A 27,753-nucleotide genomic window follows, 5' to 3' on the forward strand; every position below is an offset into this window, starting at 1 on the left:
AGAGAAAGAAAGAAAAAAAGGTAAGTTGAATTTCATCCAAATTAAGAAATTCTGTCATGCAAAAGACACTGTTAAGAAAATGAAAAGAAAGCTGAAGACTAGAAGAAAATATGTGCCAGTCACGGGTTCGACAAAGGTTTTATATCCCACATGTAAAAAGAACTCTCAAAACTCAGCCTTTGTAAAACAAACAACCTAGTTTTTAAGAACAGGCAAAATACTTGAACAGACAATTCCCCAAAGAGGATATGTGAAAGAAAAATCTGCACATGAAAAGCTCAACATCATTCATCATTAGGGAAACGCAAGTTAAGACCATGATGAGACACTATGCATCCTTGTGAATGGCTACAGTAAAGAATCATGACAATGTCAAATACTGGCCAGCGTGCAGAACAGCTGGGCTGCTCCTACACTGTGAGAATGCACAGTTTTTGACATTTAGCACAGGACCCAGTCATCCTGTCTTAGGTATTTGCAGTACAGAAATGAAAATTTCTGTTCACACAAAAAGCTGCACTTGAATGTTTCCACCAGCTCTATTCAAAACTGCCAACAACTGGAAACGACGCAAATATCTTTTATGAATGAATAAACAAACTGTGGTATATCCATTTAACCAAACATTGCTCAGTAATGAAAACAAACTACTGATTCACCCAACAACATGATGACTCTCAGACGTACTGAGTCAAAGACGCCAGCCTCAAGAGGTTACTTACCATATGATTCCATTTATATGTCATTCTTGAACAGACAAAACTATAGGGATGGGGACAAGGGCTTGGCCGGGGAGTGGTGGGAGTGGCCAGAAAGGAAATGAGGGAAAATAAGAAGGAAGATTTTCAGGGTGATGGAACTGGTCTGTATCTTGACGGTGACGATGGTTACTCAAACTTATACATGTGTTTAAATTCACAGACCTCAATATGAACAATGAAAGACAATTTCACTGTGTGTTAATTTAAAATTTTTTTGTGAAAGTCAAGGCAAGCAGAACTCTGGCCGATCTATTAAACTTGGCCCTATCCCAGAATACACAGTGATAACTTCCTGAGCCCCAGTGTGGATGCATAGACAGTTTTGGCTTGAATTACTAGTCTGTGTTCCATCTTCCCCCTACTTATTATCACTTGCTTAGCATTTCACGGCAGTGCTGCATGCCCACAGACATCCTTTATCCTACCTAGGTCATTAATCTGTGCAAGTGCACAAATGGCCCCATCATCTACCCTTCTCTGTGCCCCTTTGCCCTGTGACTGTGCAGTACCCTCCCACTCTGACTCTAGTTTCTGCCTTGGCAATGGGGCATCAGCCAATGCGACATGCCGAGAGCTTGGATAGCACCTGTGTGGGTGGGCTTTCCCTGTTTGTGTTCCCTGCCTTACAAACCCAGGCTGGCCTGCTGGTCCTGGGAGGAGGATGGAAGATCTGTGCCTCTTACCCTTTCACAGCCCAGTTTTTCCAGTCTTCCCAGTCAAGGCCATCCTGCATCCACAGCCAGCCTCTGATCACCAGGCACAGATGCCAGCTCAGCCAGCATGAGCTAAGCCCCCTAGCCCATCACCTGATGCATAAGCATCATGTTATTATCACACACCACCAGTATCAGGCATGTTTGTTATACAAAAATGACATGACAGAAGGTAACTGATAACCAAACCGAGTAACCATTCTCAGTTATCACTCCCAGACGTCATTTTAAAAGTGCAAGGGGAGGTTGGGCACAGTGACTCACACCTATAATTCCAGCACTTTGAGAGGCTGCGGTGGGAGGATTGCCTGAGGTCAGGAGTTTGGGACTAGCCTAGCCAACACAGTGAAACCCCGTCTCTACTAAAAATACAAAAATTAGCCAGGCATGGTGGTGCATGCCTGTAATCCCAGCTGAGGCAGGAGAATCGCTTGAAGCCAGACAGGTAGGTTGCAGTGAGCTGAGATCATACCACTGCCCTCTACCCTGGGTGACAGAGTGAGATCTGTCTCAAAAATAAATAAATAAAAATAAAAAGTACAAGAGGAAATGCAGGAAGCTGTGAATCTGCTTGACCCATTGAGAAGAAAGCTGTCCCCAAGATCAATTATTCCGTGGCAGGACAGGACGATTTTGGTCTATAAATGGCAGGCAGTTTCTTGTATGCTATGGACACATCTCTCTGATATAGGAGATATTTTATTACTTGTTTTTTAAAGCAAATCCCACATAGGATGGAGGTCATTGTGCCAAAAATACCTAATCTGCTTTCCTTATTCCAAAGTGAAGTTTCAGATGTTCCAATGTTTAAAAATAAAAGACATGAAGTAGGGCAAGCAATTGTAATAATATCTAAGCTGCCAACTCAAATCATTTTGAGACTGAAGTGAGAGTTTGAACAGAGAAGTAAAAAATACAGTCAAAATACCTTCCCTTTGAGAAGCTCCTAGTAGGTAATATTTCTTTTAATCCTCCCAACAAGCTTGTGAGATCTCTGCTGCTATCCCCATTTTACAGATAGGGATGCTGAGGCAGAGGTCAAGTTCACAAGGCTCCTGCGTAGCTGAGCTGGAATTTGAGCCCAGGTCTGTTTTGCCCAAACTCTTGCTCTTTCTGTCATGCACCAAGCTGCTGAAGAGCTCCTGTAAGAAATTACCTACAGAGCTTTGGCTTAGCCACTGTACTGAAATCTGACCATGTACCACACTAACCACTTTACTGCAGTGAAAAGAAGATCCATTATTTGGGTGTTCCTGGCACTTGCAGTCTCGTCTCTCGGCTCAGCAGCTTAGGGCCTGGCCAGCGGATGGCATCTTTATGCTAACAAGATCCCCGAGTCCCAGCCTCCGAGATCGACCTGACCAACAGCTGGGAGGAAAGCGAGTGACTGTGGGTGGAGATAGGAGAAATCTACATTGTCTCCTAAACATCCTCAACGAACGTGCTTGCTGTGTGCTCCTGTGGCTCCCCATGACCTGAACACATCTGTTTTTTTTTTTTTTTTTTTTTTTTTGAGAAAAGGTCTTACTCTGTCACCTAGCCTGGAGTGCAGTGGTACAATCTTGGCTTGCTGCAACCTCCACCTCCCAGGCTCAAGCGATTCTCTTGCCTCAGCCTCTTGAGTAGCTGGGATTACAGGTGTGCACCGCCACCATGCCCAGCTAATTTTTGTAGTGTAAAGAAAGACGGGGTTTCACCATGTTGGTGAGGCCGGTCTGAAACTCCTGACCTCGACTGATCTGCCTGCCTTGGCTTCCCAAAGTGCTGAGATTACAGGCATGAGCCACTGCGCCCAGCCCCCTGAACACCTCTCAATACCAGCTATGCCCTGCATCTAAGGAACCCAGAAATTATCTGTGTACACTCCTGCTAGCAACAAAAGTGAACCCTGCTGCAGCCACAGCTAAACTAGTTAGTGCTTACACTGTGCAGGGTATGAGCTCTTCAACCTTCCAAGGTAGGGGCTATAATTAGTCCCATTTGACAGAGTGGAAGACAGAGGCACAAAGTCCCTCAAGGTTCTAATCCCAGATCATTTATATAGTAAATGGCACTGCCTCGAGTGAAAACCAGGCCTGCACAGCTGCTGCCCTCCCCCTCACCGATGAGGCCATTCTACCTGTACCTTTAATGTGAAAGTCATAAACAAGCCTCACCCCCAACCCAGACAGTATGGCTTGTTTGCTACTGCGTTAGTAATTTCTCAATCTGCCTTCCCAGAACAAGCTAGTGAGAAAAACATCCTCAACTCTGTCACAGCTAGTTCTCATGTGTAAAAAAGAAGAAGAAAAACACGAACTCCTGTTCTTACTCAGCAAGCCACGACCTGCTTTATCTTTGGAGTGACAGTTGCTAAGCCAGCAGATTGAGCGCTCATGGGAACAAAGCTGGGCTTTGTTCACCCTTCTCTCTGGTCCAGGTAAAAACGTCCTGGGTGTGGCAGATGAAAGAAGACAAGGGGCTTGGCTCATGGGCAAACAAGCAAGGAATGGTGTTGAACAGGTATCAAAGACCCGTTTGCTCAGCTGGGGCCAGAGCTCTCAGAAGTTCCTTAACCCTCCCTAGCTCTACGTTGTAACCCTTTCTGCGGTTACCTCAAAGAAGGGGCGATGGGTAGCACCCTGGACAGTACCAATAGACCTCCCGTGGCCACAGCTGCAGCAGGGCTTACACAGTGGCTGCAGCCTCTATACTCTGAGGGCCTCCAGAGGAGACACACAGTGGTGGAAGGCGAGTGTGACCAAGCCTGGCTTCATTTCCTAGGGACACAGAGGACCCACAGTTAAAATGCAGGACCTGGAAAGCCCCAGCCCCGAAGATATTTAGGAGTGCTCTTTAAGTGCTTCATTTTGGTGTGACAGCGACAAAGGGGAGAGGCTTGCCAATCGAGCACACCCAGCTCATACTCCCCACACCGCCATGTCCCAGCTGTGAGACTATGGCTTGGCCACTTCACTCTGTGAGGCTCAGTTTCCTTGTCTGGAAAAAAGGGACCGTAACACCAACCTCAAAGAAAGGATGTGCAAACTTAATTAATGAAAAGCTGCAGGTGCGGTGACTCACACCTGTAATCCCAGCACTTTGGGAGGCCGAGGTGGGCAAACCACTTGAGGACAGGAGTTCAAGACCAGCCTGTACAATACGGTGAAGCCCCATCTCTACTACAAATATAAGAATGTGCTGGGTGCAAACCCAGCTACTTGGGAGGCTGAGACACAAAAATCACTTGATCCCAGGAGGCAGAGGTTGCAGTGAGCCAACTGCACTGAAGCCTGGGTGACAGAGCCAACTCTGTCTCAAAAAACAAAGAAATGAAAAACTCTTGGCCTAATACCTGGACCCTGGCAGGTGCTAAATACAACTTGGCTTCTCCTCCCTCTGTCTTTCTTGACTGAGTCCCAGGGCTTTGTAGCTGGTTTTATAAGACTCAGCAAGCCAGCTTCTCGGGCCAGGTCTGGGCTTCTCAACCTTGGCATTACTGACATTTGGGTCAGATAACTCTGTTGCGCAGGGAGGAAGCTGTCCTGTAAGGTGTAGGATGCTTAGCACATCCCTTGCCTCTACCCACTAGATGCTGGTAGCACTGTCCCCCATGGTTGGGACAACCAAAAATGTCTGCATTCACTGCCAGCTGACCTTGGAACTGGGGAGTAAGGCAAAATTGCCTCTAGTTAAAAACCAGAGGGACAGAGGCACAAGGAAATGCACTTGGGTTTAGTAGGGCAGGGGGCAGTGAGTGACAGGGGAGTGGCAACAGCAAGAGAAGCACAATCAAAGTCTGACAGCGCTCTGCAGGAACTCCTTCAGGTGAGTTTTACCCATGAACAAGAATTTCACTTTTTGAATTTAATAGGTAAGAATATCAGACTTTCTTTTCAACCATACTAACCTGTGGCCAATTCCCTTGAACTGACACAACTGCCCTCCAAAGACCCACTTTTTTTGGTGAGCTACTAAAAGCCAAACAAACAAACAAAAAAAGTCAAAACCAAAAACCAAACCCTCCATAATCACTGGCTGTGTTCTTTCTACAGGTAACCAAGCGCAGCCGCTGGCTACACAGAGAGGACAAGAAGCAAAAGGAGCTGCCCTAGAGAAGGTGTGAGAAACGCAGGACACCTCTCCAAAGAACCGGGCACTTGGCTGTGTAGACAGGCCCGCTTTTTGGACACCTCTTCACATGGAGTAAGAGGACAGGTGTGCAGGCAGTGCTTGGGCAATGAGCAGACATCACTTGCCCAGAGATTAATCCAATGGACCCATTTCTCATGGAGCCCAAACTCTTATGAGGCCCTCAGTCAGAACTGCAGGGGCCACTCTGCCCCGAGGCTGGTGTTGGAGCTGTCCTGCTCAGCACCTTGTCATTGTGATCCCCTGGGGTCGGGTGGGATGCCCTGCTGCCCTCACCCTGCACTGCTTCACATGTTAAACACATTTATGCATCGAAGTCCCCTTTTGCCCTGGAAGGCTTTTGAGGTACAGCGGACCCCATGCAGCTCACAGATGTCTTAAATAAAGGAGTTGCCAACCAACTTAAACATCAAGAGTTTCTATCAAGATGTGCATTTCTGCCACCTCTTGAGAAGGTCAAGGATTTTCGTCTGGCTAGCCGCAGTCCTCTATCATGGGAATCAACTGGGTGAGGGGTGGCTGATCCCTTTAGATGGGGCCTATGAGCTGCACTCCACACCACTCTCTGCTGACAATTCAATGGCTTAATTTGCTTATATGATATTCCCGGAGTTTGCCATGGCATCCCACTCGACAGAGGTAAATTTGGGGTGCCTGTTGAAGCTGGAAGATCACAGAACCAAGGCCCCAATTTGGGGTGTCAGTCCTGGTAGCAGGGTGTCTCCTCCCTCCAAATAATATACCTGGTTGATAATGACAAGGCTAAGAAAGTAAGAAATGAGGACAGCTGGCTGCAGTGGCCAACAGGCGCTGCTCTCAGATGTCACAGGTCTGTCCAGGAGCCCCTTTACGGGGGATGGGGGGGTGCCACATTAACATGTCGCCTCCTGTTGGTGTGCAAATGCGCATCAACACATCAGAAAAGGGGACTAAGATTTCACGAGCCCAAAAGGCCTCTTAGCCTCTAAGCTATCCCAGGATCCACAAACAGTGAGTAGGGCCCACAAATAGTGACCAGGGCTGCCTTTCCAGGCTGCAGATTCTGCAAAGTGCTCCACATCAGAATAAGCTGGAAAACACCAGCGAAGTGTCCTCCATGGCCTCAGATGGCTGCCAGTTCCAGAATCCAGTTCGTTCAGAGAGAGGCCCTGTCTGGCAGAGGCGGCCACATTTCTAAGCAGAGCTGTCGAGTTGAACCTACCCCTCCCAGAGGTGTGATGTGGGCTGTGGCTTGCAAAGGCACCATCGCTTCCCCTTGCTGCCCTCGATGACTTGTTGGTGGCACTCTCCCCACAGAGGAGGGGCACAGGGATGCCACCACAGCTGCGCTGTGCCACCTGCTCCCTGGGTCCGCAGCCAACTCGGCAATGGTGGAGAAGGACAGCCTGCTATTCTTAACGCTCTAGGGCTAGGTGTTGATTCTACAGCTCTCTTCTGCAGGGGAAGGCTTCCCTGGGAGACACTCGCTCCCCTCACTAGGCTGACCAGGCTCTCTTCGGCTTTCCTGACTCCCCAGTGCCTCTGTCCCCTGGGCTCCAGGCCACTTCCTTGTCCCTAGCTTCCATTCGAGGCCAACACCTCTTCCTGCCCTCTTTCCCTGGGCACCTGACCCGATCTCATAACCTCTGTGATCCCCCATATGTCAGCTAATTCCATGTTTTATATCGGGGAAATCATATCCCAAAGAGTGTTTCCAAATTCCTAAGAGAGACTGGGATTTGAGATGATGAAGTCAGAATTCCTGACTTCTCAGGAATTCTCCAAATCAGAAGTTATTCTTAAACTATTACTAACATCCTTCCCACGACTTCCTCATTATCATAGAAATCTAAAAGTATTTGCTTAATAATACTGAGTTTGGTAGGATTTGCAACAAACGGCAGCCTAGAATGAATATCCAACGCTGGAAAACACCAGCGAACGCTGTGGGGTGCTGCTGAAAGAATCACACAAGTGCATCTCCTAGCGAAGCTCATGGCACTAGAGTCTAGTGTCCAGAATGCCAATTTAAGGACTTGCTGTGCTTCCAAAACTTGTTACTTCTTGGAATACCACTCACAGCAAGTGTACAGTCTGCATAAACATATTAGTATTTATTTGCAAGAATGATTCATTGTCTGCAGGAGACAGGGCCAGGAACACACAGTTGCATCATGACATCAGTGCAAGGCAATCCTGACTAATGAGATCGTGACCACGTCTCCCCCATGCTCCTGTCTTGTTTCCTGCAAACGGCAACCCAGACTTCCAGCTCCGTGTGCTGATGCCTCCTGCTCTTGCCTCTGCTTTGTCGCTGTGGACTCCTCCAAGCCATGACTGCTACACCTTAATTGTTAGCAGGATGATTATAATACACTTCTCCGAACTCTGGACTGGGAGGTCATCCATTTCTTGCGACTTGAGATGGGAGAAAACATACATTTCCTGAGGCAGGTCTGGGAGAAACTGACACCTAAAGCCAGCTCAGAGGTGGCCATCCTAGGAGACATTCACTCTGCTTTCTCCTGGATCTGGGCCTGCCTTCAGGATGCAGATAGACCAGTGTCTGACCTCAATGCTTCTTTTTCATCTCATCTGCTCCTTGTCCCCTTGACCTCCCTGCACCCAGATATTTGGCCTTGAAAACTTGGCATCTTCTGCTACTCCCCTTCCATGGCCCCAGCTGGCAGCCTAGTCACCTACTCGAGTCTCACCGTCCTCATCCCAGAGAGTGGCAATGCCACCGCTGCCCCCTTGCCATGAGGACCTGACGGAGCGGGGCCCCACGTCCCCTCTTGGTAGGGCCTTCCAAACCCAGGCCCCCCTTTCCTCTTGGCCGTCTGGTCAGGCCCTCCTCACCTTCTGTCTGAAACATCATGAGGGCACCCCAGGCCATTGCCCAATCCATCCACTACCCAATGCTGGCGTGCTCCTCGGAAAGCACGGCCTTGAGCTCATGCACCTGCAAGGGCTCCAGCCCCCAGAGACCAAGACCTCTGCTCCAGGGCCCAGCACACCCTGACCATAGGGCTCCAGCCCCCAGAGACCAAGACTCCGCTCCAGCCCCCAGAGACCAAGACCTCCGCTCCAGGGCCCAGCACGCCCTGACCATAGGGCCATCCGCCCTGTTCTCCAGCCACAGGGGATGACTTGGGGCTTCCTGCTCTTGCAGCTGTTCTGCATGCCTGGAAAGAATGGCTTCCCCTTCCATCCAGATTAAACCCTGCATATCAAATTGGTATAAGAGGGTGGGCTTTAGTGATGTCGGGTGAAATTTAAAATGCACACACCCTCTAAGCCAGAACGGCTTCTAGACATCAAGCCTGTGGATCTACCTGCCAAAATGGGTATCCATTAAAATGTTTCAGACCACAGTCTGTGGGAGAAAAATCTGGAAACCTCTTAACTGTTCAAGTAGAGCAACGGTGAAATAAATTATGCAACACCCATTACAGTGAATACTGTTAACTTTTAGAAGGCCTGAGAGAGTTTTATTAAATTAAGAAAGGCAGCTGGGTGCGGTAGCTCATACCAGTTACCCCAACTCTATGGGAGTCCGAAGCAGGTAGATCACCTGAGGTCAGGAGTTTGAGACAAGCCTCGCCGTGGAGAAACACTGCCTCTACTAAAAATACAGAAATTAGCAGGCATGGTGGTAGGCGCTTGTAATCCCAGCTACTCAGGAGCCTGAGGCAGGAGAATTGCTTAAACCCAGAAGACAGAGGCTGTAGTGAGCAGAGATTGCGACAATGCACTCCAGCCAGGGCGACAAGAGTGGAAACTCTATCTCAAAAAAAAAAAAAAAAAAAAAAAAACGGCAAATTGTAGAACAGTGAAGTTTGTATTTGACTTATGTATTGATGATTTCTATTACATAAGAGACTTGACAGTGACTGCGGGAATAGCTGTGAATGGCAGGCCTCATCTTCTATCTTTCTGTAGTGTTTCAGGGTTTTTTCCACACTAGAAGTTCATCACTTCCCCTAACATATCTGCTCCCCACAATCTCCGTCCCTGAGGCTCCCTTTCTGTTGGTAGGAACAGTTACACACATATGGTGCTTTCTGTGTGTGATGTGGTATTCTAAAAGCTTCTAAAAGACCACTTTCCTCCTAAGTGGCAGAGCCGAAGACTATTACCGACTTCAAAATCAACACCATGTATTCCATGTGGCTCCTAGGGGATCTCAAACTCACCTGGCTCAGAGGGCCAGATAGAAGTCAGCAAAGCAGGCCAAGGGGGAAAGCAAGAGGCAGTGGTTGGAACGGTGCCGAACTGGGACATGCTCACCCATGGAAAGTCACATACACGGACATTGTATTTTAACACACACCTAACCAGGAGGCCCGCAGGTCTGAGGTCTCTTGCACAGCATCACCACTCCTTCCTGGCAACTGGGCAATGCTTCTACGAGACTGGAAGGTTCTGGCCAGTCCATGAAGCAAGGAAGTCAAAAGCTGCTACTTCCTGTTAGTGGCGACTTGCAAAACAGAAGGTCTCAGCTTAGGTTCAGGTGGCCCCTGGCAGTGCACAGGTCAGGGTGTGGCATCACTGAGCTAAATGTGACCTGCTCACTGGGAGAACACGGCAGCTCACATTTCAGCAAAAAAAGGATCTATTTCACAACTCTAAGAGAGAATGCAGCAGCAAATGGGGGCAGGGGTGGTGGTGTGGGAAACTGAGACCGGGTTTTCTACTGAAAATCCAGTTGGGAATTTGTGCGGTGACCTATATTACTCTGCCACCTTCCAGCCCCCTAACTTTCTCTCCTCAAGGAGCTGCAGAACATAATGTATTTCCCAAAGTTAAATTACTCTGCAGAAAACCATTTTAATAATGTGCTAAATGACAGTACAGCAAATCACTGAAACTGTCACCAATTTTCGGTCCAGTACCACTGAGCCAGGCCAAGCCTCCCTCCACGAGTGGCACCTCACATCTTTCTGGGTATCTCTGCCATGTGCCAAGTGTCACGTCTCTCAGTAAACCACCCTTTCCCCAAATGTCAGACGACGAACACAGCACGGGGCTTCCAAAAGATGCAGGTGTGGGGAGGCTGGCACTCATTTGACTCTGGTCCCCACCTGGGCCACACTGATGCACAGAGTTCAAAATAGAAAAGAAGTGCCCCACTTCCCACCAGCCTACTTTCCAATTCAGAGCTGGCATTAGCAAGGGAGGCCATGGGAGGCAGAGAGACTGGGAGGAAAAACTCAACCTGCCGATTCTTCAACTCTTAGATGTGTGCAGATGGCAGATTACTTAGAAGTCATGATGCCCCTAGAGAACACAGTGAAATATGGACATGTAAAATGGAATAAAAAAATGGAAGCATGTATATGAAAGCAGGTCCTGTCTAAATGTAATACTGGACTAAAAGTTTGAAGTAATATTTGTGAGGAAAAACACAAGCAATTTCTACCCACTGGGTTTTATCTTTCCTGCCCACCTTCTCAGCTCCCAAACTAGAATGAGACCACCATTCCTGAAATTAACCAGATGCCCCATTCATAGAACAAGCAGGACCACAGTGGGCAAGCCAAATGCATCATGGGTAATGTGGCATGTCCACAAATTCAAATGGAGGAGCTGTGGGAGCAGCGGGGAAGAGCCAGGACTGCAAACTCCAGAGCCAGGTGGTAATGCTGGCGAGTGATCCACCCAAGTGCATGACATAACAAGGGCAAGAGCATGGTAGGGGAGGCTGGCTCAGTGCCCAGGAGACAACAGGAGTCAGGAGCTCAGTGGACATGGGGCACCCAAGTGTGGGAGAGTGGGAGAATGGGACTCTGACCAATTCGTCTGATTTTTCAAGAGAAGCTAGGTTGGGAGTGGTGGTTCACACCTGTAATTGCATCACTTTGGGAGGCCTAGGTGGGTAGATCACCTGAGGTCAGGAGTTTGAGACCATCCTGGCCAACGTGGCGAAACCCCATCTCAACTAAAAAAACACAAAACTTAACTTAGTGTGATGGCACACCCCAGTAACCCCTGCTACTCAGAGGGTGAGGTGGGAGAATCTCTTGAACCCAGGAGGTAAGAGGTTGCAGTGAGCCAAGATTGTGCCACTGCACTCCAGACTGGGCAGCAGAGTGAGACCCTGTCTCAGAAAAAAGAAGCTCGACATCTGGATTTTTTAATCTGACACCTTCTAATTTTTTGATGTTGGCAAGTACTTCATTAAGAAAAATAACAAAACAAAACCCCACTATACTGGCTAAATAAAACAAGTTGGAGAATCAGGCTCAGTCTGCAGGCTGCAGGCTTCCCACCTACATCCCCAAAACATGGGCTATGGTGCCAAACACCCTAGGATCGCCATGTGCTGGGTGGGGACCCTGGGATCAGCCAGGTCACCCCTCTGAGCCTCACTTTCCGCAGCACTATAAAATAGATTTATATAATTACATTGTAATTATGCAGTAGCATAAACCTTGAAAGGTTGTCAGTTTGATGGCAACTTTGTAAGACTCCACCTAATAAAATGGAGCTATGGGGCCCACCTCATTGGCTCTCTAGAAGATGAGATGAGATGGATGCTATGAAATGAGAGGCTGGCGCCCACAGAAAAGTGGGGGGCCATCTCTTTAATGAACAATCCAGTTACATTCAGTAACTCAAATGGACTTATCACATCCAAAATCAACATCTGAAAGAACCAAGGAGAAAATCTGTCAAGATTTATAAGAATAATTATGCTTTGGAGGTTTATTTCCATAGCCAGGAGATTTTTGTTTTGTTTTAACCAGCAATCTCTCAGGCTCAGCTTTCCAGCTGAGACAGAAGTCTCGCTGCTTTCTGTGGGCTGCACATGGAGAAAGGACATGATCCCGTGGAGAGTCACCAGCTCCAGCAAGGTTTGGTTGCAGCTCATCCATCATTACCCAGAATGAAACAAGCTGTACAGTCCAACCTGTAATCCCATCCTGCTCAGAAAGGAAGAAGGGGGCAGTGTGATTTGGAGCAGTGAGGAAAGCCAAAGAGCTTTGAGCCAAAGAACTGTTTAATTTCACCTGGGGTCTAGACCAACACATAGTCAAAATTCCAGCGTCAATGCTGTATCGTTTGCCACAGTCTCCCACTGAAATTCTTGTTTTTTTAAAGTCTATAAATATAAATTGGACCTTGTGTTCTGTGTGCTAATTAGACATAAAAGGTTTCTTTCTCAGTGCTGACTGATGGCAACCAGCAGGGCTGAGATTCACATCACACTCAGAAGCTCCCATAAACGTGCAGTTTTTACAATTTGGCAGATGAATGTTTGGGAAACACTGGACCGGAGATGCCTGTGCTGCTGGAGCTAGGTGGGGGTTGGGGGTTGGGGGGATGGTTAGGGGCGGCGGGGAGGGGACATCAACTTGCAGACAGGGCAGAGCCTCCTGCTCACATTCTCAGCATCAGCAGCATCTTAGGAGCAAACTGCTAACTCCGTTTTCACCAGGGAATTCAGCCGATGCGCGGTGACTGGATGAGAGGGTAATTCCCCATGCACCCCGGGGCCAGAGGGCTGTCTCTAAGAGAATGAGAACTCCTCACGTGAACTATCATGGTCATTTCCAAATACTGAGATCAAGGCCCTGGCATCACAAATAAAAGAAGAATAGGAAAATACAGTGCTCTAGATACTGTCTTCTATTCAGGATAAAAAGATACCTGTTATCACAGGCAGCACAAAATGATGATGTCTTCTCAAAGAAACCCCCGAACAATGAGAAAATCTAAGTGACCATCTTGGAGACAATTTCAAAAGACCTAGGCAGGGAAGAGGGGCAGCTGCTGACGTCTATCTGGATGGTAATGCGGGGCACACCCATAGACAAAAAGCACACCCCATAGAAGCCGACTCCCAAAGGTGCACTCCACAGAGAGGAGCAAAAGTAAGTCCTCTGTATAGAACCCAGCATCACCATCAGAAAAACTGTTAAGGAGCTACTACAGTGACGAGAAACTCTTATTTAATCCCAGCAAATCACACCGACCTAGACCAGTGCTTCTGGAATGATGAGTCCCAATCCCACTGGTCTTCTCTATCTGTGTCTGCCACCACGTTCAGCTAATTTTGGCATGCCTGGCTAATTTTTGCATGCCCAGCTCATTTATGTATCTTTAGTAGAGATGGGGTTTCACCATGTTGGTCAGACTGTCTTGAACTCTGACCTCAGGCGATTCACCTGCCTCAGCCTCCCAAAGTGCTGGGATTACAGGCGTGAGCCACCATGCCTGGCCTGAAGCATAATGATTTTCTAAGTGCATAATATGTAAATTCCTTTATTTTTTAACTTTTAGAAGAGAGAAGAAGGCAAGTAATTTAGACCTATTAATATTAATGTTCCTTTTTAAGTAATAGTCATACAAAGATAATCTAAGTTAATACAGGTAGGAGTCTGGGAGAACTTTTCCTTGGGCTCATCACCCAAGCTTGAGAAACACTGATACAATTTGTTTTAGTTTTGGAGTATCTATGGGCTGCACAGAAAATGAATCTTTCCTTGATCGATACGTGTGAAAGTATAAAATCACAAAGCCCTGAGTTTATCTGTGAGCCTCAAATCAACAATGCTCATTTGTAGGCCTGATCTCTTCCCATCTCTTTGGAAGATCCAAAGCCTGAGGTCTGGCCTCCATCTCAGCACCTGAAACAGCCCCTGGAGTTCGCCTGGGTCCCCTGGTGATCAGGGCATCACGGAGGACTGCTGTGCTCCCCAGCCTTCCAAAGAGAACCAGAAAGAAGTGCTGGCAGGGCTGGCAGCACGTGCCCACGGAAGCGGTACTTACACGAAGAAGGGCATCAGCTGGATCAGAGTCTCTTTCTTGGGGCTGGCGGCAAACTCGGGGACCATCTGGATGACTTTGTTCATGACGCTACGCAGGTAATTCTGGAGCTGCTTTCTGCGTTCCTCAACAAACTTGGCATCCTGAGGAAACAAAACACATCTTCGCTAAGGTATGGTTCCTCACCTGGTCAGAAACGACCCCATACAACAGGCAATCATCCATCAGCGCCATCCAGACAGCCAACATTTATGGAGTCACTGCCTTGCACAAATGGTCCCTAAGCCCTTACATGTATTATCACATGTAATAACAAGAAAGATGCTCACTATATTATTATTATTAAGTGGAGGAAAAGCAGGTCTAAGACCTATAGCTGGTGTGTTCCCATTCAAATGGGACGGTTATTTAAGGGTCACCAAAATGTGCCAAATGTGGTGCTGGGGACCAGGGGAAGAACAATGAACACCAATTGTCACTGCTATGGCCTTCATGGAGTTCACAGGCCAGAGAGGAGACACAAATAAATCCAGTGACCACATAGGTCAGCAGGTAATTATTAATCACACTGAACACCACTCCAGAGCGTGGGCTTAATTTTGGCTCCAGGGGAGTGTCTCAAAATACAAATCAATTGCCACTGATTAAGAAGGGTATTTTATTAACATTTCTTTTTCTCTTGACAAATTAGGACGAATGGTAGCATGGCCCCACCCATAGGGCCATACTGGGCTGGGCTGAGCTGTGCAGTGTGGCCCCAGAAGGAAGGCACAGGTACCCAGGTCTGAGCAGTTTCCACCACTCAGCGAGCAGCGGCTCTGTGCTCTGGAAGTCCCTCACTCATCCTGCAGACCCATGCCATCCCGCTCTCGTGTCTGCTTGGTGTTTGCAGACAGGGCCAACTTGCTAGGTGTGTAACCCATGCTGTCACGCAGTCCACACTGGGAATGCATGGTGATCTGCTGCCCACCTGGAGATTCTCATTAATTTGGAACCAGGGGCTCCACACTGCACGTTGGCATGGGCCCCACATATTCCATAGCCAGTCCTGCTCTGTGCATCTGTGCTAACAGCTCCTGGCTTATAACAAAGACATCCTGGGCAGTGAGCGTGGGCCAGGAAAGGCTGTCTCTGAGAAGGTGATGCTCCTTCTGGACTGAAGACCAAACAGGGTGAAGAAACAAAGAGCTGAAAGAGGGCAATGGAGGAACGGCATCCTTCCAACCTCACAGAACGAGGAGGAATGTTCTATGAAAACAGCATGTAACCAACGAGGAACTGCAGTCTGCAGCAGGCCTCGGTACCCTGCCCAGGAGGCCCCATAGATCAGGTGGGGCATTCATCTCTGCTCTTCCTGTGCAGGGACAAAGTGGCCCAAGGCAGGGGCTCAGTTACAATCGGTCAAACCTAGAAAACCCACCTAGTACCACGTGCCCGTGTCTCTGATGAACAGCTCCCACATGCCAGGCACGGTGGCTCATGCCTGTAATCCTAATACCTTAGGAGGCCGAGGCAGGAGGATCACCTGAGCCCAGGAGTTTTAGACCAGCCTGGGTAACACAGGGCCCAATCTCTACAAAAAAATGAAAAAAAGTAGCTGGGTGTGGTGGTGTGTACCTGTAGTCCCAGCCACGTGGGTGGCTGCGGCTGGAGGATTGCTTAAGCCTGAAAGGTAGAGTGCACAGTGAGCTATGATCACACTACTGCATTCCAGCCTGGGAGACAGTTAGACTCCGACTGTATTAGTCCATTTTCACATTGCTATAAAGAACTACCTGAGAATGGGCAAGGTTTTTTTTGTTTGTTTTTTGTTTTTGTTTTTTTTCTTGAGATGGAGTCTTGCTCTGTCGCCCAGGCTGGAGTACAGTGGTGTAATCTCGGCTCACTGCAACCTCTGCCTCCCTGGTTCAAGCAATTCTCCTGCCTCAGCCTCCCAAGTAGCTGGGACTTCAGGTGCATGCCACCATGCCCGGCTAATTTTTGTATTTTAGTAGAGATGGGGTTTCATCATGTTGGTCAGGATGGTCTCGATCTCCTGACCTCATTATCTGCTCACCTCAGCCTCCCAAAGTGTTGGGATTACAGGTGTGAGCCACTGCAACCGGCCAAGACTGGGCAATTTATAAGGAAAAGAGGAAGTTTCCCTGGCTCATGGTTTCACTAGGGTTGTACAGGAAACATGGCGGAGAAGGCCTCTGAAACTTACAATTATGGGGGAAGGCAAAGGTGAAGCAGGCACCTCGTACGTGGCTGGAGCAGGTAGAAGAGAGCGAAGGGGAGGTGCCACATGCTTTTAAACAACCAGACCTCATGAGAACTCACTCAGTGTTACGAGAAAAGCAAGGGGGAAGTCCACCCCATGATCCAATCACCTCCCACCAGGCCCCCTCCTCCAACACTGCTGATCACAATTCCACAGGAGAGGTGAACAGGGACACAAATCTAAACTGTATCATGACTCTTAAATAAATAAATAAATAATCAATCAATCAAAATCCGAATAAAAAGACTTCCCACAAAGCCCTATCAAGGCCCTGAGCATGGCAAGAAGGTTCTTTCTTCAGAGGCGCCTCTGAGCCAGGGTTGGCAGATTTAGCAAATGAGAATATGAGACACCCAGTGAAATTTGAACTTCAAATAAACAATGAATAATGTTTCAGCAAAAATTATGTTCTGTACAAGGAAACCTTCCCATGTGCTATTTGGGATACACTTAAACTACAAAATTATTGGTGGTTTATCTGAACTTCCAATTTCACTGGGCAACCTTCTATTTTCTCTGGCAAGCCTCTTGTGAGCACCAGGTGGGAGAGGGAACCGTAAAGCATCTGTGCCAGCAGGGGCCCCTCAGGGCCATGCTCAAGTCCCAACAAGGTCTCCCTGTCCAAAGCCACCTCCGCTAAGCAGCCTCAGTGGGGGACCTTCCTCCAGAGGGGTAGCAGTTCTCAAAAACTGTTGAGAGCCACACCAAGGTCACCATCAGTCCAGGCTGGTGGCTGGAATCTCACAGCCTGGCAGGAGATAGACTATGTGTGAACGAGAGAAGACATTTGGACAAGGTTGTCCCATGGTTCTCCAACCCAAGCTGGAGCCTCTGCTCACCCAGTCTGAAAGCTGGTTCTGCTCCTTGGTCTCCAAGTTTCAACCTGTCATTAAACAATGAGATGCTTTTCCTTGGCAACGTGGTTAAGATGCCAGGTTAGTGCCCAGTGGAGCTCATGAAGCCTGGTTTTTAATCTGCACAAGAAACTCTAAAGGCAGCTTGAGAGGCTCAAAGGAGCTCATCAGCCCTGCAAGAACTTGTGAAGATTTTTCCTTTTTTGGAAAGGAAATGCTCAGAACGCTCTAAAACAATGAGGAGAGATCAGAGATGGTTCCCTCATGCTGCATGTGGGGTGCTGCTACAGAGCCCAAGGAAGGTGACCCTCTAACCCCAAAATGAAGGTCAGAGGATTCCATCCAAGAGTCTAATTTGCCATCACCGCTTGACTAGTTCCTCCTCTCACCTGGGTCCCAGAGGCACCTAGAGGAATCCCAAATCCCTTCCAAGTGCTCACTTCTCACAACAGCTGCTTCCTGGAAACCTTAGCCAGGTTCTGCTCCAGGAACATCCAATGTGGCATCAATTGGAATTAAAAAAAAAATATATATATATATATATATATATCTGATTTTATTTCAATAAGTTTTGGGGGTACCAGTGATTTCTAGTTACGTGAGTGAGTTTCTTTCTTTCTTTGTTTTTGAGATGAACTCTCATTCTGTTGCCCAGGCTGGAGTGCAGTGGTGTGATCTCAGCTCACTGCAACCTCTGCCTCAGGTTCCAGCAATCCTCCCACCTCAGCCTCCCAAGTGACTGGGATTACAGGCACACACATCACCACGCCCAACTAATTTTTGTATTTTTAGTAGTGTGACTGGTCTCAAACTCCTGACTACAAGTGATTGTCCACCTTGGCCTCCCAAAGCGTTGGGATTACAGGCGTGAGTCAGCATACCTGGCCTCGAATGAGTTCTTTAGTGGTGGTGAATTCTGAAACTTGAGAGCACTCTTCAACTGAGCAGTGCGCACTGTACCCAAATACAGTCTTTTGTCCCTCACCCCGTCCCAAATTCCTCCCTACCTGAGTCCCTAAAGTCCATTATATCACTCTGTATGTAACTGCATACCCATAGCTTAGCTCCCACTTATAAGTGAGAACACACGGTATTTGGTGTTCCATTCCGGAGTTACTTCACTTAGAATAATGGCCTTCAGCTCCATCCAAGTTGCTGCAAAAGACATGATTTCCTTCCTTTTAATGGCTGAGTAGTAGTCCACGGTGTATATAAACCACATTTTCTTTGTTTTGTCACCCAGGCTGGAGTGCAATGGTGCAATCTTGGATTGCTGCAACCTCCGCCTCCCAGGTTCAAGTGATTCTCCTGCCTCAGCCTCCCGAGTACCTGGGATTACAGGTGTGCGCCACCATGCCTGGCTAATTTTTGTATTTTTTGTAGAGATGGGATTTCACCATGTTGGCCAGGCTGTTCTCGAACTCCTGATCTCAGGTGATCTGCCTGCCTCGGCCTCCCAAAGTGCTGGGATTTCAGGTGTGAGCCACCGTGCCCGCCTTATAAACCACATTTTCTTTATCCATTGATGTGTGTGACATCTTCACTCATACTCCATTCTCAGAGCTTTCTCTGTCCTTACAGCACAACCAAGGCTGGTCACTGAATTTCAGGAAGGTGGGGAAGTTGCACAAAGGGTCAAGACCAGGAGGTGGCTGAGTAGGGCCTTCCATCAGGCGGCAGGGACAGCCTCCCCCAATACAGAAGACAACTTTCAACCTTTGGAATGGGTTCCTCTACAGCAGGCTTCCCCAAAGCAGGGTTCAGTTCTCTGAAATTCTACTTCCAGGTTGGCTTAGCAGAAGCCATTTACCTTGGGAAGAGGAGGAAGCCTGGTCCCTGGGTGCAGGGGTGGGTGGGGCTGCCTCACTCATCCTCCGCCCCTGACTTTCCCTCAGGTCTCACTCTGACCCTAGCGGTGCACACACCATGGCCTGAATCACAGCATAGGACTCAGTAGAATGTGATCTGAGGAGTGTGGAAGATTCCAGAATAATTCATGGAAGCCTATATTCTTGCCTGTGACTGGATTTTTTTTCTTACTTTTTTTTAATTGTCTCACTCTGTCGCCCAGGCTGGAATGCAGTGATGGGATTCTGGGTTCAAGAGATTCTCCTGCCTCAGCCTCCCGAGCAGCTGGGATTACAGGCGACGGCCACCATGCCTGGCTAATTTTTGTATTTTTAGTAGAGACAGGGTTTCACCATGTTGGCCAGGCTGGTCTTGAACTCTGGACCTCAGGTGATCCATCCACCTTGGCTTCCCAAAGTGCTGGGATCACAGGCATGAGCCACAGCACCTGGCTGAACAATTTTAAATATGGCAAAAAGCAGAGCAAATTTTAATGAATCCCTACAATACTCCTCCAAAAACTCTTAACTCTTTCCCATATTTGTGTCATCATTTTTACCTTCTTGCTAAGGTGTTTGAAGGTAAATTATAGTCATGACATTTTACTCCTAAATACCTTAGTGTTTATTTCTGAAAAATTAACAACATTTTCCCATTTAACCACAATGGCATAATCACCTCTAACAAAATTAATGATGACTTGTTGGTGTTATCTAAGACCTCGGCCATGTTGAAACGTTTTGAGTTTTCAAATGTGCCTGCTGCTTCTGGAATTTTACAAGAGGAGTTACAGTACACCTCTTTATCTATCAGTTCTTTAATAGGTTGAATTCAGCACTGTTCAGATTGGATTCCCCTGGGGATCACATGGGTTCTGAAATTTTGGAGAACACAGTGCCACCGTTTTCACCATAAGCTGCTCACAGAGGTCCACAGACTAAATGTGACCCACAGGTATGTTTTTGTATGGCCTGAGCAATGTTTCGAAACATTAAAACCAAGAGATTTCTCGGTAAAACCCAGATTTCTGGCTTCCTTTTAAATAATGAGCAGTCTTGCCAGTGGGTAGGGGCTAAGCCAGGAGCGCCTCAGTAGCGGGCCACATAATGCTGTCACTCTGCCCAGCCTCCTCCCCTGCCTGGCAGCCTCCATGGGCCTGGGCATTTGCAAGCCCTGATTTATACCCCTTGCACAGGCAGTATGATCAGCTGAGACCCTAGAAATGCATCCCAGAGGCTATACTGCATCTACTTCATATCACAAGGTGTCATTCCCTGAGGCTGTCGGAGAGCCGCAGTACCATTTACCGGCTCTGTGGGAACACATCTAAATCCCCTGGAGTCTCAGTTTCTCAGCTGCAAGATGGCAATGGGGTAGCACCTACCCCACTGGTGATAACCCAGGCTCAGCACCTGGTAGCCCGCATGGCCTGCCAGGCCTGTGGCAGATGCTGATGATCCATGGATGTTTAGCTGGGATCCTTTTCCTTGAGAAGTTTAAACATGCAAGAGCGGGTGGGGACAGGCCGGGGCAAGTGCTGCGAGATAACCCTCATGTGTTCAGGGAAGCTCGCAGGGAGGAGTGTCTATGTTTGCAGGAGGGCTGGAGAGAGTGTTTCACTCTGGAGAGGCAGCCTCTGAAGCTGGTGCTTTAGCTGGCTCCTGGAGGAAAGGTGTGTGGCCATTGTGTGGCCAAGGTGGTGCCCTCGGGGTGGGGGAAGGGCATGCCAAGTGAAGGAACAGCAAATGCACAGAAGAAACCCCAGGCACAAAGAGCTTGGCTTGCCGGAACAGGAGAGGGCAGCCCCTGAGGCTGGGTTTAGCGGTTCCAGAGGTGTAAGACTGCGGGGCCAGCAGCAGCAAACCCAGCAGAGCCACGTAGACCAGAGAACAAAGCCAGAGAGAGGTGGGAGGCCGATGATCTGATAAACACTGAAAAGGAATGCTTGGAGGACAGTAGGGTATAGGCAGCTTAGGCAGAGAGAGCTTTCAAACTTCTATCATGACGCTCTGCTACTGGAATTCTTCAATGGCTCCCTTGCACTCTGTCTACCTCCCAGCATGCACAACTGAACTCCTAGTGTGGCTCACGGGAATCTCTCGATCAGCATGCCTTGCCAATCTCCCTGCATGTCACCTTGTCCCCAACACCTCCCACCCCCACCCTCACCAACACCGTAATATGTCAGCAGCCCCAAGTTTATTCTCATGTTCAGCACACAGTCTCCTGATGTCTCCTGTCTCTATCTGGGATGTCCCCCTGTCCTGGAAGGCCTTGCCATTGCAGTCTTTGCTCCTGTGCCACCACCTCCAAGAGACCTCTCGGGACATGCCAGTGGAGGTCACCCAGGCCCTCTCTGATCCAGTCTTCAAAGCACTCGTTACTTCCCGGGATGGTCTCGTTCCTTCACTGCAGGCCTCTTGCTCCCTGACCTCCCTTGCTAGACCAACCGTGTGCCTGGTTCATCCCTTTACCTCCGGAGCCTAACGCAGTGCCTGGAGATCACAAGAAGCTCCATACACATTTTCTGAAAGAATAAATAGTTGCTGGGGATAAAACCAGGGGAGGCAAGGCAGGCCGCAGGGAGAATGACCTGGAGGGTGTTGCCAAAGAGAGAGATAACAAAGACACCTGGTGGCAGAGTGGACAGACTGGCCCGGAAGCTAGCTCCCTGGTTCCAAAGAGAGCTGGACACTAGGGAGGGAGCGAGGGAAGATGAGGAACTAGGCCTTCAGAGGCCCCGTCTGTCACACGGGGCTCCCAGGAGGAGATGGGGTAATCCCGGAAAGGCCCTGACACTCTGAGGAGTGTCCAGGTCTTAAAGTGCCATGAAGGATCTCTGAGTTTTCTGCTTGGGCTTCTGGAGCCGGGGCCAACATTCGGATGAGAAGGCACACAACTGGAGGCAGGCCCAGAGCGGAACCTGCCAGGCTCCCCTGGGGGCTGCCAAATGAGTCCTTGCCGCCCGTGGTTTGGCCGCCACTCTGTGCAGCATCCCCATCGTAACACTATCGTCAGCTACGCCTGACAGCCACTCACAGACGGCACTGGGAGTTGGTGCTCGCTTTCAAAAAGAACACTCAGGACAACTTTAATAAGAGTATTTTTCTTCCTTCCAGAAAAGGTTAATTTTATTTTGAGCTTCAGAAAGATAAAGATATCATCAAATGAAGAACACCTATTTTTAAAATGATGGAATGCTGTGAACAAGAGGACAAGGCTCCTGGAATCAATGCTCAGGTCCCGCCTCCTGCAAATCCCAGAATTGTAGTGCATCTTTGCAGTGTGGGTCCCGCTCCCCAAAGGGCCCTTCCCCAGGAGCTGCACTGCATGTGAGCCACAGGACAGAGGTGATTCTGCATTTCCAAAGTTCTTTTTATCAAGGAACATCAAGGTATTTTGTATAATAAAAACGTCTGGTCTATGAGAACTAGCAGGCCGCTCAGCCCCTTAAGAGATACCTGCTTCAGAGTCAGCTGATCTTATAACTCGTCACTGACAAGCGCATTCTAAACTGTGGACTAGATTACCAAGAACCGCAGCCACAAGGCCTCCTAGCTATGAGATTCCATCCCACACTTTTTTTTTTAAACAGGGTATCTTGCTGTTGCCAAGACTGAAATGCAGTGGTACAATCAGGGCTCACTGCAGCCCTAACCTCCTGGGCTCAAGCAATCCTCTTGCCTCAGCCTCCAGAGTAGCTGGGACTACAGGTGCACATATCATGTCTGGCTAATTTTTAAAGTTTTTGTAGAGATGGGGTCTCACTATGTTGCCGAGGCTGGTTTTAAACTCCTGGGCTTAAGTGATCCTCCTCAGCCTCCTAGAGTGCTGGGATCACAGGTATGAGCCACTACGCCTGGTCTCACACCCATTCTGATGAGACTGGCTCACCAACCCCATTTCTTCTTTCTGGGAACAAAGACAGACTGGGCTTCCCAGCATGCCTTGCAATTAGACGGGAGGCACAGGCTGACTTACGGTTAATGTAAGGTAAGGGGAGTTGGGGCAGGCCACATCCAGGCCTAGCCAAAAAATGGAAATCCCCTGCAGTCCTCCCCTCCCCCAATTCCCTTTCCTCTTTCTCTGGGAGCAAGGAGCCCACGTGTGGAGAAAGGATCTTGATCCTTTCTCTGATTTATTTCACTGATCTTCAGTGAACCATGACCTGAATGAGAAGTTAACTCATGGTATGCCATCAAGTTACAGATTTATGCCCATGCTGGTTACCGACACTCATGTTAGTTGTGCTGGCTCCTGCCTGGCTAACTCAGTGACTATCTGCCACCAGGCTGCCTATGTTCGAGGTGCTGTGCCTTGAAGGAATGTACACTGGCAAACAGATGTGGCCCCTGCCCTCCGGAGCTTAGATCCGGTAGAGCCAACAAGCAGAAACGTGAATACACCATGATGAGTGCTGGAACAGAGATGGACTTGGCTTGGGTGGCTAGGACAGCAAAGCGCCTGGGAGGCGGTGACTTTGGAGGTGAGACCTGAAGATTCAGAGGAGGCAATGCAGGAAGCAGAGAAGCCAGCCAGGACGCTGCTGCAGGCATTCAGGCAGGAGATGCTGGCGGCCGGGGGAGGCAAGGAGAAGCGAATGGGTTTGAGTTCTATTTCAGAGCTTACTGATCTATTTCAGGGGTGACTTGCTGATGGGCTGCAATCATTCACTCATTCAGCTATCCAGTCAAATATATTCATTTGTGGATTCATTCAGCATGCTTTCTTTGGGGGCCTACTGTGGGCCAGGCACTTGCAATAAAAAGATAAATGAGACCTGTGGATACTGCCTTTGTGGAACTGACAGTCAGCTGAAAAACACATGCAGACCAGTCATTACAAAACAGGGTGGCAAAGCCATTACACACACCTGATGAAGGGCTATGCAAGGTCTTCCATGGGGGAGTATGGGGGTGCATAGGGTAAGGGTGCCTGATCTGAATGGGGATCAGGGAGCCCTCCCAGAGGACTGTGTGGCATAATAACAATCACTGTCATTATTGGTAGCAGCAGCAGGAGGAGCCAATACTGGTAACATTTTTGGAGCACTTCCTGTGCCAGGCACACCTATGCTTACGCATCACTTCCTTTCTTCTCAGCAGCCCATCGAGAGAGGGACTCCCTCCTTCCCTCCCTTCTTTCTCTTTTCTTCTCTCTTCTCTTCCCCTCTTTCTCTCTCTTTCTTTCTTTCTTTCCTTTGAGAAAGAATTTCACTCCGTTGCCCAGGATGGAGTACAGTAGCACAATCTCAGCTCACTGTAACCTCCGCCTCCCTGGTTCGAGTGATTCTCCTGCCTCAGCCTCCCAAGTAGTGGGGATTACAGGCGTATCACACCATACCAGGCTAATCTTTCTATTTTTACTAGAGACAGGGTTTCACCACGTTGGCCAGGCTGGTCTCGAACACTTGTCCTCAAGTAACCTGCCCATCTTGGCTTCCCAAAGTGCTGGGATTACACGCAAGAGCCACTGCTCCTGGCCAAGAAAGGGGTCTCTTCATGTTCCCAATTTAGAAGAAGGAAGCTGAGACTGAGAGGTGCCCAGGTCCACAACTCCCTAGGGGAGGGGTGCAGACAAAATTGGCCCCAAGAGGCCTGATTCCTTAGCCGGTGCCCTTACATCCACTCTGCTCTACCACAGTGGGAGAGAAAGGCGGCTCCAGGGCAGGGAGGAACCTGAAGATGCCAAAGACAGTAGATTAGGTGACCGCAAGACTCAGGAGCAGAGGAGGGGGAGCTGGGGCAGCCCTGGGAGGCCACACAGGAGAATCTGGACGCTACCCAAGGAGTGACAAGCATTTTAAGCCAGAGAGTGAGAATCAGCTATTCATTCTGTAAGACTGAAAACAGCTCTGATGCTTCAGATTTAAAAAGCCACTCTGTTTGATCCCTGGAGCATTGAAAACCTGCCTTTCTTCTTTGAAGCGTTAGCCAGCTGGGAGGTGTGGGTGCAGCGAACGAGCCACTGTCCAGGGCAAATCCATGCCAACCTGTGAACTTTGCTTTATAAAAGGGGGGGGCGCCTGGGCTCCCAGCACCCAGACCTGAGCAGGTGTTTCTGGGGAGCTCATTACACAGCTGCTAACTGGGAAGCTGATGAGAGAAATTCCTGTTACTGTGACTTTAAAAACTCTCAACAGAGACATCTGAGAGCAACAAACAGTCGAGCATGATGCGCCCTCCTAGCGGTGGTGTCCCAGACATTGCGGAGCTGCTTTCACCAGCTGCTGACTGGGTGCTTGTAGCAAAGTGTCACGAAAGAGCCTCACCTGATTAACTTGGGGAAAATAATGTAACTGCAAACTTAGAAGAGGAAACTGTTCCAATCCTTACACTGCTACTTGGCCCCAAATATTCATGAGGAAGGTCCCGAGGCACCCATCTGGGCCAGCCAGCAGGGCAAGGGCTTGGCGGAGAGATTGGAACAGCCCTGCAGCCTGTTCACAGGCCTTTCTCTAGGTGATCACTGTCTGAAATGTATCAGGCATGGATGAAACACGGGAGGGATGAGGGCTTTATCTGAAGGTTTTTTACAAGGGCAGGGAAGGGAAGGAGAGAGCAGAGGAAGGCAGGGCAGGGAAGAGGGGAGGAGAGGAAGGAAGACAAGTGAGTAGGGTTGTGGGGAGGGAGGGAAGGGGAGGGGAGAGAGGGCAGAGGAAGGCTGAGGAGAAGAGGGCAGAGCAGTTCAGGGCAGGGCAGGCAGGGGAAGGGAGAGAAGGGGACAGGAGGGCAGGAGAGAGGAGGTCAGGGGAGGGGAGAAGAGGGCAGGAGAGGGGAGCTGGGGAGGCAGTACTGGGAAGGGGAGGGAAGAGGACAAAGCAGGGCAGGGGAAAGGCGGGCACAGTAGGGCGGGGCAAGGAAGAGGGAGGAAAGGTATGGGAGGGAGGGGAGGGGAGGTCAGAGGAAGGGAGGAGAGGGAGGGCAGGGTCAGAGAAGAGGGGAGAGGAGAGAACTGAGGAGGGGGCACACAGGACAGGATGCATGTCAAAGGCACCTTTGGTGGGACTCCCCTCCCCTAAGCCTCTGCAGACACACTGCCTTGGAGGCCAGGGCCACTGCCCCTCTGTGGGGACGAAAGAACAAGGCCCTGTTGACTCTTTCACCCCAGCAATTCTACTCTGCCACCACTTACCAAGAAAGTACTTTGGTGATAGACCGGGAAGGTAGGAGGAGAAGAAACTGGCCTAGCCCTGCAGAGGCCATCATGCTCTTGATCCCTGCTCCCTGGATATTTATTGAGTCCATGGGATCTGATTCAGTTCTCCATCTAAGCAAACATCTCTTTGACTTCCCTTCTGTGTCAGGCTCTGTTAGAAGAGGCGAACAGCAGCTTGTTGTCCCTGCAGGTCTATGGCTCATACATGCACTCCAGAATCCGTCAGGTACCCGTGGTAGAGAGAATCCATCATCTGTCCTTGGGGTGCCTGCCTCCCTCGAGTATTGCTTTTGAGTCCCACAGATGCGAGGGCCCAGCCAAGTGAAGAAGAAACAGAAAACTTGGAAGTGACCCCATGGGAGGTGGAAGGATCACTTGAGCATGGGAAGTCAAGACTGCAGTGAGCTGAGATCCTGCCACTGCACTCCAGCCTGGGCAAGCAACAGAGTGAGACCCTGTCTCAACAAGAAAAGAAAAAAATCTATCTATCTATATTCCCTGGGTGTTCTGTGATGGACGTAACAGTGAAGGGGAGAGTCAAGCTCCCTGCACAGTACTCAAGGGCCCTCACCACACAGCTCCCACCTGCCTCTCTGGCCACATCCTCTCACTTGGGATGCCTCCACCCCCTGGACACTTTCATAACACCAAGGAGATGCTCACACCCCAGACTTCATCTTCAGGGTCCAGCGTAAATGCTTCCCTACGTCCCCTGGGGGATAGCTGGTGGCTGCCTGCACCAGGAAGCCAGACCCCACCGCAGTTTGGCCTCTCCTGTTGAGACGTCCTGACTCTCTCCCATCTGCTGCAAGGCCCTCCTCCTCATTGCTGCACCCATCTTCAGTACCCAGCACAAGGCACATACGCCTCAGGGAACAGTCACAGCTACTGTGAACCCAGTTGCTCCTAAGTGGCCCGGCCACTTCCTCTGCCCTGCCCAACACTGTCCGGTGACTTCCTGCCCCGCCTAGAACAAACTCCCAAGTCCTCAAGTCCCATAAAAGGCTGTGGGAGAGCCTGAGGCTTTGAGCTTTCAAGATCTTCCTCTAAAGTGAGGGGGATGACAGATCATAGTCCCAAGCCCTGGGTGGCTCCAATGGGGAATTCCCATGAAAGCTCAGAGGCTGTACCACAGCACTCACTTGGTGTCATTAAACTGTGCTACGTGTTAGAATAGAACATAAAACCTGGTCCCCCACCTACAGTGAGGATGTGCCCAAATCAAAACTTAACCGCAAACACAGGAAGGAAAGCATGTCTCTTTCAGAAAAGGA

General features: G+C 49.2%; 1 protein-coding gene across 2 annotated transcripts in view; it reads right to left on the minus strand.

The window, feature by feature from the left end:
• Nucleotides 1-27,753, minus strand: part of SNX29 (sorting nexin 29) — a 596,746-nt gene that overhangs the window by 35,130 nt on the left and 533,863 nt on the right. For both annotated transcript variants that reach the window (XM_074382212.1, XM_039477976.2), the window contains exon 20: nt 14,360-14,499. In XM_074382212.1, the coding sequence (XP_074238313.1) occupies nt 14,360-14,499 (140 nt within the window). The remainder of the gene's footprint in view (nt 1-14,359; nt 14,500-27,753) is intronic.

Source organism: Saimiri boliviensis, chromosome 12 (genome assembly GCF_048565385.1).
Source record: "Saimiri boliviensis isolate mSaiBol1 chromosome 12, mSaiBol1.pri, whole genome shotgun sequence".
NCBI classification, from domain to species: domain Eukaryota; kingdom Metazoa; phylum Chordata; class Mammalia; order Primates; family Cebidae; genus Saimiri; species Saimiri boliviensis.